At 47.6% G+C, this 16288-nt stretch overlaps 1 protein-coding gene across 1 annotated transcript in view; it reads left to right on the top strand.

Moving 5' to 3' along the window:
* The window catches only part of LOC135809973 (tyrosine-protein phosphatase non-receptor type 13-like), a 54490-nt gene that overhangs the window by 27463 nt on the left and 10739 nt on the right, over nt 1-16288 (top strand). Inside the window, exons 31-48 of the mRNA XM_065323425.1 lie at nt 838-924; nt 1072-1154; nt 1768-1839; nt 2466-2583; nt 3488-3592; nt 3959-4047; nt 4337-4738; nt 4912-4981; nt 5436-5512; nt 5953-6051; nt 8128-8431; nt 8821-8864; nt 9145-9222; nt 9511-9600; nt 9897-9988; nt 10216-11126; nt 11642-11779; nt 12181-12551. Coding sequence (XP_065179497.1) covers nt 838-924; nt 1072-1154; nt 1768-1839; nt 2466-2583; nt 3488-3592; nt 3959-4047; nt 4337-4738; nt 4912-4981; nt 5436-5512; nt 5953-6051; nt 8128-8431; nt 8821-8864; nt 9145-9222; nt 9511-9600; nt 9897-9988; nt 10216-11126; nt 11642-11779; nt 12181-12551 — 3230 coding nt within the window. The remainder of the gene's footprint in view (nt 1-837; nt 925-1071; nt 1155-1767; nt 1840-2465; nt 2584-3487; nt 3593-3958; nt 4048-4336; nt 4739-4911; nt 4982-5435; nt 5513-5952; nt 6052-8127; nt 8432-8820; nt 8865-9144; nt 9223-9510; nt 9601-9896; nt 9989-10215; nt 11127-11641; nt 11780-12180; nt 12552-16288) is intronic.

Genomic DNA, 16288 nt, shown 5'->3' with positions numbered 1-16288 from the left:
AAGTGCACTAACCTGGGCTCTAAATCTTCCAAATTGTTGGCTCAGCCACCAGTCCCCATGAGTAAATCGTACTTGAGCCTGATGGCTGACCGTACCACACTAAAATACCTTCCGACACCCCTGATTATTGCGTTTATGCACCTGATACTGTTAGGAGTGTAGCTCACAGTGAAAGATGAATCATATGCTATAGCACTCTAGTTTACTTCATCAAATGAACAGGCACACACATGCTGTCTCACCAGACCAGTGACCTCGCTCCGATGATAAGAGATGAGATTGTATACCAAACATCTTTTGTAAGCCGTCCAGGATTCTCCCGGTGTGTCTCTGGGTATTAGTAATGGAATGTTCAGAGTACTTCAAAAGTACCAGCAGTGGAATGTATCTTCTCCCAGTGTTTTAAGCGGGTAGCAGCAGCATGCATGGACATACACGTAGCCTGTCATGAATCCTAAAATAGAACCCAGTCAATCAATCAACATCTAGCTTGCACTTAATGAGGCTGTAGACGGCTTACTGTTCCAGCCAATGCAGCCTGCCTCAACAGGGCAACTGCAAGCTGAAATACATCGGAACTGCCAGTTATGGCGACAAGAGCTATAGATATTTTAAAAGAGAGCTCAACATCTATGGTTAAAAGCATTCCAGATGTGATTCCGTGAAGTCCAGTGCCTACTGAAATGTGCCAACTATAATGCCTATTTGACCAAGCTGGCAAAGTGTCATGCTACCATGTCATGCAACCATGTCATGCAACCATGTCATGCAAGCAACGGATGGATACTATGCTCTGCTCTGCTGACTACTTCAGTACTTTGTTGTTGTTTTATGCAGAACCCGGCAAGAAGTATGAACTGGTAGTGATCAAGAGTGGTCAAAGTCTTGGATTCACTATTGCCAAGGACAGTACTGTCAACGGAGGTACAGATACGTATGCTCTTACTGTTGCTATCTACTTTGCATCTAGCAAAATGTGCAAATCCTTGCTGTGCCGCCGGGCTCTCTATGAGTTCTGCCTGGTTGTGTTGTGAGTGATGGTTTGTCCTTTTCATGTGCCCACCTCTCCAGCTCCCATCACTGTCCGAGCCATACTTCCTGGCGAGACTGTAGCAATGACTGGCATGCTGTCAACTGGAGATTATCTACTTTCAGTAAGACTATCACTAAGCACAGCATTCTCAAAAGTGTACTAAGTTTTCCGGAGTATAAGCCTGTCTGTCTATCTCTGCAACACCAGTAATTCACGCAAAAAAGTCAGTGTGCCTTATACTACGATGGTCAAATTCACGGTGATAAATGGGGTGGATTTCTGTATTTCGTGATAAAAAAATCTGGGTGCGGCTTATACTCCGGAAATACGTAATGCGTTTTAAATTGCAATCACACATTTTGGGGAGCTGCATGTGTGCCTTAATCCTTGATAGCGATTGCGTTCTCACTGATACGGAAAATTCTATTTGAATAAGAATCATGCAATCCGTGAAATATAGATTTTGCATGCAAGCACCAGTGTGTTGCCTGTGCCTCAATTTGCTATTGGTTTCCATTTGCCATTGGTTTCCATTTTCCATGGGCTTCCTGGCTTCCATTCACCTTCAGCTATTGTATTGCTAATGATAATGTCTGCTACTGATAATCAACCGTCATCCAAACTACATGATGAAGAGTTCACCGCAATTTGACAAACTAGAGGCGGAACAATGGGAATGAGGTAATTTGAATTCTCTCGCCGTCTTTCATGTATCTGCCGCATCCTCATCCCAGGTCGACAATCACTCGTTGGAAGGGTGCACGCTTGCAGAGGCTGTGAGAGTACTTCGCGGTACCTCTGGTGAGGTGAGTGAGTAAATCTTACCAGACACGGAGTGACGGGCTGCATTCCTCCCCCTCCCCGAGGCATACACAATCTAAAGTTTGGCTGATCCCCTTCCATGAGGTACAATCAATCTCATGAATAAAACCCTCAGGTATACTCATAACAACTCGCGAATAGCAACACTCTCTTTAGACCTGGTTACCTTTCGGCCGCATAATTCCTACCTCACAAATAGCGACAACTCGTCAATAACAACACATTCCTCATACCTGTAGAGTGTTGTTATCCACATGGTCGACTGCACTTCGAAATAGTATTGTCTTCTGCATGATTGTTTTATTAGCTACCAGAAAAAAATTGTCTACACCTGCGTACGATGGAACTAATGGAGCACATACTCAGATAGGATACTCAATGGCTTAGTATGAACTGTGGTTCAATGCAGGCATACTCCTCCGTATACGCAGGCTCTTTCCCTAATCCTGTATGCGTTGTGTGCATTGGTAATACTCCAGAACTTCAGCTTGGATAAGAAGTACCAGGGCGGGGAGGGGGGGAGGGGGGGGGGGGAGGGAGTACGCAGAGTCCCACTGTATAATAATCACCATGAAGCACTCACTTAAATCCTACATGCTCTTCCATGCAGGTCCGCCTGGTGTTGCAGCGACCCGAGCTCAGTGGCTATCTGGAGAGCCCAACCACACCACTGATATCGTACACGGATCTTCATGAGCCCGATGGCAAACCCCAATCCGAGCAGACAGGTGCAGTTTTGAGGAGTGGTTATCTTTGAATGTATAAGATCCAATGGTGCATTAGATACTGGTATCTATAGGCCTAGACGTCTGCACACTGTCGTACCTGACGATAATGTCAACACTGTGATGAAAACCAACTTTGTCAGGGCCGTCGCCGCCCGGTCCGGCCATCCGGCCTTGGCTGGAGCGATTGCTTCGTATTTTGCAGAAAAAAGTTAATCCCACCTAATCCGTGCAAAACAGGGACTTTGCGTGATTAGACACCCTTAGCAAACTACGGTAACGCTATTTTTTACGGTACTCGCACCTAGATCACCCAAATAGCGTCGAAGCTGCAGCGTAAAAACGTTATGGGGGCTGATTTATCGTTGTGACCAACGGTACGTGTTGTGGCCAAATATTGCATAGTCCGTACGCATTTGACCTTGTATCGCGTACATGGTGACAAAAATGGTTGTACCGCGCGAAATCAAAGCTATTCTCGTGGCAACAGCGTACTAAATATAGCGTGCATCTTGCTAAAGGTCGAACCCAAATCACGGTATTTCCCCTTTACGATAATACCGTTACAACATAACGTGTTTTGCTAAGGGTGTCTAATAATGTTCATTTCCCGTCAAGTATCCGATTTGGCCGAACCACCTGATATCCCGGTACTCCGGTCCTGTTTGTGCTGGCATCAGCTGCGGTTTTGAGCAGCTGGCAAGGATGTGCATGACAGATACCCATAGCCTCATTCTATTCATGAATAGTATGGTGTGGTTGATAGCCCGCCACGTGGCTACTCCCATCTACCTCTACGATATGGCGGCGAGCTGCCGGGATGGAATTTCTTTGACTCGTGGCAGTTCAGACAACATGGTCTGCTACATGTCTGATTCTGATGCTGATTTGCTATACTGCGTCACAGATTACGTGCCTTCAGACCGCAGGGAAGACGTGTTTGAGGTTGTTGTCGAGAAAGGAGACAAGCGCCTCGGTTTGATCATCTTCAAGGATGCAAATCATCCCTCCGGTGAGAGTAATTCACCACTCTGAGAGAGCCAGTACGACTAGTAGGAAAGCATGTGGTACTTGAGTATATTTGTACCATTCAATCTCAACATCCAATGTAATATATTACACTCATAATCCTGTGCCAAAATCTTGGTGGATTTTGAAGGGCCCGGTATTACAGCCTCCGGTCCTTACCTTCCTTGCTTTGACATGTGCTGAGACAGTGTCCTTGCTTCAATGTGACCACCTGTATATGTTCATTGCTGAAGAAATGTGTTACTTTTTAGTTCATCCAGTGAACCCACAGGGGTCGAATATATACATAATTATGTAGCATTGGTATGTTAACCAATAGTTGTCTATCTTCCTTGTTCCTTCTTTTCAGGCTTAGCCCCAGTTGTAATCCGCACAGTTAGTCCAAACCAGGCTGCAGCTGCCACGGGCAAGATCCAAGAGAATGACATCATTGTCCAGGTACGTCGATGTGGGATGGTGCCAAGGAAGTGGTGCTATTGGGCACTGCACACTATATCAATACTGCCAGGAAGTGTAGGGCACTTTAGTTGTTGAACTACTGAGTATGTGGAGTTAGCGGCACACTGTTGAACATCTCCAGCTCACAGGGGTAGCGTACAGCCGGTACCATTTCACAACATTGTATACACTGTGTAAGGTATGCTACACGAATGTTATTGAGATACGCTTTTGAAAGTCTGCAACCAAACGAAACGTCTTGTTTTTTTGCTGGTTTGCATCGCGATAGGCCAATGGCAGATCTCTGGAAGGTATATCTCAGGCCGAAGCCACAGGCATTCTGCGCAGCGTACCTTCAACAGTGAAGCTACTCATCAAGCGTATTGCCCCAGGCACTGCACAAACAGAGCAACGTACCACTCCCCACCTTCCAGCGCTAGCAGAGGATACTGTCCCGGAGCAAGCTGCTGTTCAACACAGCCAACAGGAAATGCGACTCTCTCGCGAGGGCACTCCCAGTCCTGTTAAGGATGTTGAGCCCGCACCAGCTGTGCCCAGCTCTGAACCACCTCCGCTACCGGACACAGAGAGACCGGAGTTCTCTGACTTTGTTTCGGACACTGAGGACGATGAAGCGGGACCGTCACTGAATGACTCGTATGTGGCTAGGGCCAAGTGGCCACCTGGAGAAGTGAGTAACTGTGTCTCAGGATATGTCTATTTTCTAATCAATCCTTGCTCCTTGTGTTCAAAGCATGCTGAAACTGTATCCGTGGGCTGATTTCACGGAGTGTTCGTCGTCGACTTCTTCTTGTCCTTTCTTTGTGTTTGTTTGCTCGTGTGTGTGTGTATGTGTTAATACAGGTGATAGCAGTGACCGTGATGAAGGGCGAAAAGGGACTTGGATTCTTGGTGCAGCAGGAGCATGGAAACTGTAAGTCATCCTTGGCTACATGCGGACAGTATTCCCTGCTACAGCCTGTGTACTGCATGAGATGTGTTCACAGAGACCAAATTAGGTCAGGAATGCCGGTTGCGCTGTGCCATTTGCAGTGCTGGCCAACCTGAATGACTGATTCAGATCAAGCAAAGAGACGACCAGATGCAAAAGCCTATGAAAAAAAGTTATGGTGTTACCTGATGATTGCGAGAGCATGAAACTTGAAGTAGCAACAAAGAAGCCTTGATTGTCCTTGTTGTTATGTGGGCTGTACAATAAAGAAGTTTTCTCGCTGATGCAATTCTCCAGAATCCATTTTGCTCAATCCTATTTTTGCCGTATTTTTGGTATAGTTTGCTCTGAAACGTCCCTCTTCGGCTAGGAGCTGCTTGTGTTTGTACGGTTGCACTCATATTGATCCGCATATGTCTTCGGTCATGGTTGTCAGGTTGTTTCATTCGGCGCATCGTGGAAGGTCCTATACTTGACAATGGGCAGCTGAAACCTAAAGACTTCCTGGTTGAGGTGAGGTCTGACTTTGAACAACTGTTTAGTCAAAAACCTTTCTTCAGCACTGGTATATGTACATGCATATCCTAGTGAATGTATGCGGCTTCGTTATCCGCTTCAAACTCCTATCAATTTTGGACAAACATGCATGGTCAATTGACACTGTGTCTGGAAGTTATGCTTGCAATCCTTACTGACTTCCCTTTTAGACTGTTATCTTCGGGAACATGGAGGTACACATTCTAGCACCGTCCCGTCTTTCAACGGTTTAGATTATATGCAGGTTATCCACTGCAAAGATGCTAGAAAGTATAAGCATTTTAATTTGCTTGACTTGAGCCGAGGTAGCATTTTCAGACTTGTTCGAAGCGGGCTGGAAATAGTGATACCTGGCTGCAGTCTGGAGCCTGTTGTGATTCGTTGGTGCACTTCACTGGCGTCTGTCATCTGTCCAGGTCAATGGTGTGTCACTGATTGATATGACGAAGGCGGATGTGACTGGGGTGTTGAAGAAAGTGTCCAACCCAATCACCATGACCGTCGTACGACCGAAGGTAAGATTACCTTAACATCCCATATTTGCCCCACACACACACATACACACGGTGCTTCGAAAAAGCCTGGATTCCCTGACAGTGGCATGATTTTGCTCTGAGGTGAAATTACTGGATCTGATACATGTGAACAGTTTCCTCGGAGACAAGAATGCAATAACACTAAGAAGAAAGGACACACTTCAGTCTGTTGAACAACATCTTGAAAGTTTTCACGAGTATACTTTCAAGCATTCTCGTCAGGTGAAATACAGACGAAAGCAAGGGAACAAGAACAGTGGAGAGGTTATAGTAGAGAGGTGATAAAAAGCCTATGACATGTACTTCTCCTCTATGATTTGAGCCAAGTCATAGCGCTCTCAAGTTGTTCTGAAATAGAATAAAACCTTCGGGATAGCATTGGGACAGCACTGTGTCAATGTACATGTATTCAGCGGAGCATGAATTTGTGTTTTCACGTCTCCTGTAAGTTCCATTTAAGGAAGGTACTGTTCTTGGTTTTGTTTATGGACTAAGGCCCTCATCAGACTACGTACATAGAACATCCAGTACAAAATCACATAAAACCTAAAAGGCAACATTTTTCCAAGCCTGCATTCAGACTACACATTTTACATGCAATATACAGGCAACCTTTGACCCTACGCTATTGCGCAATGGACCTGGGATGTGTGAAAGCAGCCGGCAGTCGTAGCCGGGTTCAAAGTCTGTACGTTTGTACAACTACCTGGTGAGAAAGTACGATAAATGCAGGAAAGTTGCCTTCTACAAGGGTTCGCACCCTGCCTGAAAGGATCGGGCAGCTTTTTAGGCTTCCCGCCAGATTCTTGTTGTTGTCTTGGAAACTTCTACTTGGTCCGTTTCATCGCAATTGTCGCTTATCTATCGCAACTAAGAACAGGAGGTTTTTTTGCCGCTCTGTAAAATGTCCAATACGCATAGTGAAGAAGCATGATACAGGATTCCTGTCCGCCACAAGAAAAAAAATTCAGCGATGGAATCTGGTGAAGCAAGTCGAAGAAAGGAAGCAAGGTTACAAAAAATGAACTAAAGAAAACAGCGACGGAGCGCGTTCTTGCACTCACGCTCTAGTTTATCCGACTCTGGCTCTGTATCACTTGAGCTGATGTCACTAGAGTCTAGAGCTGGCATTCGCTGGTCTGTATAGCTGCTGGCGTAGAGTATCTCTTGCTTTCTCCGCTTGGCGTATGGCAGCGATGGGAAAGGAACAGTCGTGGCTGTCACTTTGGCACTTGGAGGAACGTGGGCAGCGTGGCCCGTGTGTCACTACAGTACTGTGTGCTTCAACAATGTTTTTGAATCAGGCACACATCCCTCTCCAGACAGCTGTCATACGCTCTGCTAGATACGCTGACCACGACTCTTGTACTGCCACTGCCAGGTCGGACAATGTCTTCTTTGCCACCATCTCCCATCAGTTTGCAGGCTTGCAAAGAATGCCAGGTCGTTGCAGTTCAAACGTGGCGACTGAGCTGGCTGGCCTGGCCGTGACTGTCACGCTCTCCAGGTCAGGATGTCGATTTCCCCTGCTACAGTTCCGGTCTTTGAGCTGCGCTTGGCTTTTCGCTGCAGTGAATGTGTGCATTCACTGCAGACTGCAGTGCAGTGCATTCACTGCAGCGAAAAGTTCCCCACTTTCCCATCAAAATCGTACGAATCGCGATGCCACTAGCGCCAGTCGCGATGATTTTTCTTTCTGGTCTCCTTTGATCTTTCCATCACAACCTCCCAACCGAATGTGAGTTAGATATCGAGATCGGACTGGGTTTTACCTGTCAAAAGGTGTGTGGAAGATAAGCGACAATTGCGATGAAACGGACCAAGTATGTAAATGTGACTTATAGGCTGTTTTGTACCTAGTCTGAAGAGGGCCTTACTAAATACTAGCTCAGCATGAAGATGGAGCCGCATACTTTAACAAACACATGATTGAAATGAAGTCTATATCTGTATACATGGTGACCAGGTAGCTGACATATCAATACACATGGGCATGGACATACTTACTGGCTTTTCAACACGTTTCATATAATGTTTTGGTACGTGCTCTATTAGGCATCGTCAGTGGACTACAACTCACAAGACAGTATTCCGACCACACCACCAGCGGCACGGCGCACCGACTCGCCGGCTCTAGTGATCATCGAGCCGCCGAGCACCTCTGCTGCTGGTGCAGGTGGCGTGCAAGCCGTTACACCTGAACGCCTGCGACGCTTGTCACCCGTACCACCAGCACACCTGGTGGACCGTAACTCTCAGTCGTCGCCCATGACAGCCGACAGCCTGAGTCCACTGGCCAAGTCAATGGAGCAGTCAACTAGCTCCTTGTCCCTTGCTACCGAGGTTGCCATACAGTATGGTAAGGCTTGGAGCACCGTAGTAATTCAGATCTATCACGATTGTGTAGTCTTTGGAGTCCAGTAGCAATGTATGTGTCACATAGCATCATATCTCAAGAAGTTGTTCTGCAATTCTTGTATCTTCATTGAAATGGCTAATTCGTCAGGTCCGACCACGCAGTTGTAATCCACGTACCAACTTCCACTGCTCTTCACTCGAATATGATGTTATGCCATTGATTACTTGAAACTAGGAGTTCATAGTATGGAGGGTCGTGAGCATATACCACTAAGTTATCATCAGGATCGAGCTTACACATTGTTACTTGTGGCAATACTCATCCGCTGCACGTCGGCTTGTTTGCATTTAGGCAAACTGTCTTATTCTGACTGGTATGCTCTTCTGTAGTGCCATTGCCAGGACAAGATGAAGGTGCAGAGAAGACTACAGTGGTAGGTGCATAATTGAACTGCTAGGGATAGCCCCTTTTCTGAACTTGGATGTACTTGTAACGATTCTATTGATGTTTTTGAATCTGTGTAAACCATGCTGTGGAAAGCTGTTTCGATCGGCTGCTACCACTTGTTCCCAACACCCTAGTCCAATGTTCCATGGGTGAATCAAGACCTAGTCTGTAATAATACGACGTCCACTTCTGTACTGCTCTTCACTCTCTCTCTCTCTCTCTCACTCTCACTCTCTCTCTCTCGATCGATCATTGTTTGTGAACAGATTCTTCACATCGATCTGATGAAGCCACCCTCCGGAGCCCTGGGACTGAGACTAAGTGGTGGAGCAGACAAAGACGATGTGAGTTTAAAGCACTTCTTATGCCTCGGTTGGCCTCGACATTGTGTATCCGGACCGATTATTAAGTATTAAAAGACTCATCTATTGCATGTGCAGCTTTGCTGCTCTCTTTGACTGTTAAAGTTCTTATTTGACTCGTGTACACAAACTATTAAATTGACGTAGAGTGTCACAGCTGGTGAGACCCAGCGTCAAACTGTTGATATCCGTTTAATTAGCCATCATTCTTCCGTGAAATCGATGTACATGTATGTATTATTTCTGTGCTCTGTCCGTGTGTGGAAACAGGTGCCGAACGGCGTCTATGTCCGGTCGGTTGTGGAAGGCACTATAGCACATAGCGATGGTCAGCTCCGCGTCAATGACCGTGTGTTGGAGGTGGGTACACAGCACAGCAGCAACGCCATCCTCAACCTAACTGCAGTCAAACGAATAGGCGACGTGGACACGAGAATTTTACTAGAGCAATGAATAGTATTAATGAAGCCGGCATTGAATGTTGCAACAACAAAATAATAATAATTATACTGAATGAACATAAATAGGTCCTGCTTTGAGTTATCAGGGGGTGATCTTAGAGCACAACAAGATCTATGTGATGCTAGAGTAAGGTGTATCACTAGACCATCCTACACCATAATGATGATGTCTTTGTGCGTTTTGTCCTACTTTAGGTCAACGACCAGCCACTGGCAGGGCTGAGGCATGCCAGGGTTGTGCACTTACTCCGGCGTGCCAGCGGGCGCATACAATTCAAGATAGCCAGGTGGGTGGTTTCATGGAGCTATTGAGGAGGTAGTCAGTGAAGCAGGTTTCTATCATTTGGGAGAACCACTGAGTTGGCACGTGCACAGCTGATACTGTCTTTTGGGTGTTGGTTATGAGCTGCATGGTTCACATATCACTTGATTTAGTGACTGCATTCCCACAGTGCATTCATCCAAGCGCAGTGGCGATTACTCTACATGTGTGTTGTGTGTTTAATGCCTCCAGGTTCAGAGTAAACGAGTCAAGTGCGATGCCGTCCATAAAACACGTAGATGATACCGTTCCAGATGGTGTACCGGCCAAGACAGCCGATTTACCGGCGAAGCAATTAGACTTTGTAAAACTTGCAGCAGCTCCAGATCCAGGCACCAGCGCAACAAGCACGATCAGTGCCCTAGAAGAGGAGCGTGACAGCTCAGACGATCTGGAAACAACAGCGGCCGAGTCCGAGAGCGAGTTCTCTGATTTTGATAGCAACCCCCTGTTGGACGACGAGGATGCTCCGCCACTGCCTGATACCCCGGAAATGGGTGCAAACATCAGGGCGGTGTTGAAACGTCTGAGCACAGGTGGGGATGAGTATGATATTAGACCTGAGCAGATTCACTCTCCCTTGGTGGATCCGTCGGAGCTGATGAACCCGGCCTCGTTGAAGTTGACTTTCTCACCGGCACTAGCTGCGGGAACAGCAGGTATGGCATTGACTGTTCCACCACAGCCAGCAGATGCTGGGTCAACTCCTTCTAGTCCGGCACCACCACTACCTGAAGGATCGCCGCCAACCACTCCGGAGACCGAGGAACCGTCACTTCCTCAATCATTACCACCGGATGAAGATGATCCACTGTCACGGCCGTCGGTAAAAGATTTATCTCCCAACATCATCCCTGTCACCAGTCCAACAAGAATTGATGATCCCCTGCGAAGGATAGATGCAACAAAGCACAGCAATGCTCCGGGAAGATACTCAGGAAGTCACGTGCTCAGCGGCAGGACTCAACCTGATGCAGAAGAGCGGCATCGTCACTCGCTCCCGTCTCCTCGCCTTGGTCGCTCCAGCCCAAGCACCCAACGCCGTCACCAACACAATCACCATCACCATGATCATGATCATGATGATGATACAAGTCATGTTGGTATGTTATTCAGCATCATAATCATGTACCAGTACTGGTCATGTCACAGTGTATACTTGTAGTGACATTGAATGTAACAGCACTGGTCATGTCAAGTGCACACTGGTGACGTCACAGTGTACATACACTGTGACATCACCAGTGTACACTGGTGATGTCACAGTGTTGACTTGTAACATACATTGCACAGTGTATGTACACTGGTGATGTCACAGTGTATGCTTGTAGTGACATTGCATGTACCAGCACTGGTCAAGTCATTCCAAGTGTACACTCGTGATGACACAGTGTGTACGAAGTCTTGTAGTGTCATTGCATAGGTAATGGGTTGGTGCACGATGTGAAATAGGATTGAAAACCCTATCGAGACAGTCCTGCACTGACTTCTATTGATCTCAAACTATCCCCCCATAACAATGATGTCCTTAATCATGTTGTCAAGGAAGGAATTTCTTACGCGGTCATGTCACAATTGCAATTTATGACTTTTCCGTTTTAACTCTCTGTTATGATAGACCTGACGCCAATGACTGCCGAAGAGAAGCTGCGTGCCCTTACCAGTGGCAAGCCCACGGTGAGACGTGTCAACAAATACTGCAAGTCATGTAGCACACCACCCAGTTCACCACCACTCAGTAGGAGTAACTCTGATGGTAAGTACATGTACTTGCCTCCACTCTGATGATGGGCCATGCTCAAAACATTTGATGAAATGTAAAGTCAGTTGTTCACAGCCGAGAGACCATTTGGTGGGGGGGGGGGGAGGGAGGGAGAGAGAGAGAGAGAGAGAGAGAGAGAGAGGGAGAGAGAGGGAGAGAGAGAGAGAGAGAGAGAGAGAGAGAGAGAGTGAGAGAGAGTGAGAGAGAGAGAGAGAGAGAGAGAGAGAGAGGTAGGGAGGGAGGGAGGGAGAAAGAAACAAACAAACAAAGAGAGAGTTTTGAGCAATACTGTGGAGAAATTAGACTTTTAAAACCTAGAAATATTGCCACACATTTAGAGAAAGATGCTCCCAATCACATGTACGATGTGATGTATGCGGTCGTTTTTTCTTCAGCGCTGCTGTCTCCGTTAGCGTCATCCTCAGCCCTTGTGCCGTCATCATCGCCATCAGTGGTTCGGCGTACGACATCCGCCTCTAAGACCACCCCGACAGCAGCACAGGGAGGAGCATCGCCATCGCTTGCAAGGAGACGTGCAGGACCTGCATCGTCCCCATCTCTGAAGCGTAAGACCACGCCGCTAACGCACGAGCAACAGGCCGAGTCGGCAGTGCATCCGAACGGGCAGAAGTCCTCGGAGCCTATACTCCGCACTATCGCGCAGGAACTGCACAGCCCAGCCGTGTCTCCAGCCAGTAAGCGCAAGGCTCACGAACGGCTTACTCAGAACACATTCTCAACAGCCGCTGCCAGGGCACAGAAACTGGTAAGGGTTACGTTTGTAATAGGTGTATGTATGCTACGACCTGAATACTCACTATTTGTATTTCCCGCTCGTTCCCCTTGGCAATGAGCACTCACATAGAAGAGCGCATGCTCCAGTTCTGTTGTAGTCTAGTCTAGTCTTGAGTTGTCGTTGTCCTGTTCTCCTTGTCTACACTCTTCTCGAATACTTCTATAAATTATCCAATCATATAAAACCCCTGTGTTCCGGTGTGAGGGGGCATCATTAGCCGGGAGCAGCTAACACTGGTGGCAGCGGAAAACGTCCACCACTACATCGCTGGCGGAGTATGTACGCCTTCGGAGATCGCCGACTATGAAGAACCACGAAGGCCCACGCAAGTGAAACCATATCCTCATCCACTCTCTTCGTCATTATTTTCCTTTCTGCATTGTGTTTCTTTCTGCTCGTCGTTTTCTTGTTGCATGCATTGTTTACCATGGTTTACAGTCCATAGGTCAAGCATTGGCGCCAACCTGTCTGGCCAAACATTTTCGGAACATTTTCTGTGTCCGTGTTTTGTGCATACTGGCTGCTGTCTAGTGTCTTGTTAGGATATCTGCTAGCTGGGTAGTAGAGTCTAGCTACACTGTGTCCGTAGAGTAGTTGCCTATTTGGAATTGTCTCTGCCAAATTTAGTTGTTTGCCGCTACGCACGATAGGTTACGTAATAGATTTAGAATTAGATCTAGATCGATAGTTGATCGAGGCGTCGATCGAGTCCACGGGAAATTTTTGCAGATAATTTTTTTTTCGAAAATTCAAAAATACAAAAACAATTTTTTTTTTCACAATGGGCCGTTCAGCGAAATCCAAGAGACAAGAAAAGCTAGAGCGTAGCTTCGCTGAAGCTGGCTGTGACATGAGCATTGCTGAAGAGCGCGAGAGTTCGCCGGTACAAGGGTTGTCCCATCGTTTTCGTTTGTCGGACACAGACACACCACATGCACGTCCACTGCCGAAGCCAGTTTTGCTTCCTGAGACATTCGGAAATCAGCCAGGCCAAGATTTCACCACGTACATGAGGCATTTCGTCCACACATGCGAGTTGAGTGGGTACGACGACGAACAAAAGCTACGGCTACTACCTGCTCGCCTCGTTGGTACAGCTTATGAGATGTTCACCGAAATTCTAACTCACACGCCTGACATGAACTTTTCCGACACAGTCGAGGCTCTGCATGTCCGTCTTGAGCCGCCCCAGCAAGCATTGATGCACGAGGCCAGTCTTCGCCAGCGAGTGAAGCTGGCGAGTGAAACTCAGCACGGGTATGCCACGGAACTTCGTCGGCTCGCTCGTCGAGCCTACCCAGGACAACAAGGTGCACTGCTTGATTCAATGCTTTTGCAACTTTTTATTGATGGCCAAGCATCGAAGGATTTGCGCTTGGCGTTGGCGTCACCTCGGCCCACTGATTTGGATGCGGCGGTCCAAAAGGCCATCGAGGTAGGTGCTATTTATGCTCGCGAGCAGGCCCGCACCGTACCTTACCAGTATGCACAGCCCGTATTTGCTGCTGCTCCGGAAGTGAAGCCCCGTCGCACTGCTCATGGTCGTGACCCCTACGCAGCAGTCGGTCCACTGAAGTCGGAATCTGAGCGAGACCAGTTGGCTTCGCTTTTGTCGAGTTTTGATTCGCGTCTCTCTGCTTTGGAGGCGAAAATGGAGAGCGTGAGTCTGTATCGCCCCACCCGACCCCAGCAAGACCATGTACGTTTTGTTGCTCGTGGTGCTGGTGCTGGTGCGCCTAGTCGTGGTCGTGGCCAGAGTTTTGCGAGGCCTGTCCGTGGAGTGTGCCATGGATGTGGTGAAGAGGGCCACTTCATTGCATCTTGCCCGCACGCAAAAAACTAGGTTGGACTGGTGACACGGGGCCGCCGTCAGTCGTCCGAGTGGAGCCCCTCGAGGAGGTATGTGGTGCGATCTCACCCATTATTGTGCACGTTGATGTTTGTCTTTCGTCTTCGTCTTCGTCTCCTGTTGTTGCTCTTGTTGATTCTGGTTCAAGTGTGTCGTTAGTGCATTCTAAATTGTTGCCTAATTTGACAGAGCGACCTCCTCTAGAGTCTGCTCCGCGGTTGTGTGCAGTCAATGGCGCACAACTTCCTGTCGTTGGATCCATGGATCTGTGTATGTCGCTTGGAAACTTGGCTTTCCAGCACACGGTTGTTGTGTCTCCTGGTATTCACTGCGACATGATTCTTGGGTCCGATTTTTTGTTGCAGCATGGTGGTGTATTAGATATTGCTCGTGGTGTTGTGATGTTTGGCGATGTGTCTGTTCCGTTGCATGTTTCTGGTTCTGGGTGTCCTCCGTCACGTACGCCCTATGATCGTATTGTTCCGCGTAATACTTCCCCCTCATGTAATACTCATACTCCTCATTCTGATGCATGCTCCGACGATGTACCTGTTTCGTCGTATTCTTCTCGTGTTGCCCTTGACGATGAGCTGTCTGTGCCTGCTGGCCATGTTGTGCTCGTACCATGTGTCTATGTGGATGCTTGTTCGGAAACTCTGGATTGTGTTGCTGATCCACTAGAGTCGTTTGTGGATAAGTTTCCTACGTTGTCGGTGACACCTGCACTTGTAACAGTGGGTCCCGATCACTCACACATTGTCATGACAATTGAGAATCACGCTGAGCATAATATTATTATACATAAAAACACCAATATTGCCGAACTGTCTCCTCTCATTATGGATGATGATGATGATGAAGATGACGCCGCGGTTTCATCCGTCACCACTGATCACACACCTGAACTCACAGAACAGCGCAAGGCTACCATTAATGAATACGTTAAATCACAACAAAACCTCTCATCCGAAACCAAAAGCATGCTCACCACACTCCTCATTGATAATCACGACCTATTTATATTGCATGAAGACGACTATGGCTATTGTGACATATTTCCGCATAAAATTGATACAAGCACACATACTCCTATTAAACAAGCAGCTCGGCGCATTCCGTATCACCGTCGCGTTGCTCTGCAGACGTTATTGGATGAGTTACTAGAGAAGGGTATCATCCAAGAGTCTATCAGTCCGTGGGCGTCTCCGATCGTGTTGGTTCCTAAGAAGAACGGTTCCTTACGACTTTGCGTCGACTATCGCAAGTTAAACGGTGTCACAAAGCCGGACGCCTATCCGATTCCACGGGTGGATGACATGCTTGATTCGCTGTCTGGTTGTAAGTGGTTTTCGTCGCTCGATCTCGCGTCTGGGTATTGGCAGATTGCGATGGATCCTGACGACCTAGCGAAGACCGCATTTACAACACCATTGGGCCTGTATGAGTTTACAGTGCTGCCGATGGGGTGCAGGAATGGTCCTGCCACCTTCCAGCGAGTTATGGAAGCTGTTCTTCGTGGGCTGTGTAATGCTGCGGCTCAGCCATTTTGTCGTGTCTTCTTTGACGATGTTTTAAATGCAAGTGAAACATTGTCTGGCCAGGTATTGATTTTGTCGCGAGTGTTTGAGCGTGTGCGTTCAGCAGGCCTGCGTTTTAACTTAGCAAAGTGTTCTTTTTTCCGGTCGGACGTCGCGTTCCTCGGGCACCGCGTGTCGGCAGACGGAATTTCCCCCGATCCGGACAAGGTTTCCGCGATACTTGCGTGGAAGACGCCGAAGTCTGTCACTGCGGTCAGGTCATTCCTTGGTTTCGCGGGATACTACCGTAGATTCATCCGTGGATTTGCGCAGCGGTCTGC

Source organism: Sycon ciliatum, chromosome 2 (assembly GCF_964019385.1).
Source record: "Sycon ciliatum chromosome 2, ocSycCili1.1, whole genome shotgun sequence".
Classification (NCBI taxonomy): domain Eukaryota; kingdom Metazoa; phylum Porifera; class Calcarea; order Leucosolenida; family Sycettidae; genus Sycon; species Sycon ciliatum.
Note: the sequence above shows the minus strand (reverse complement) of the source record. Positions and strands in the feature narration are given on the sequence as shown.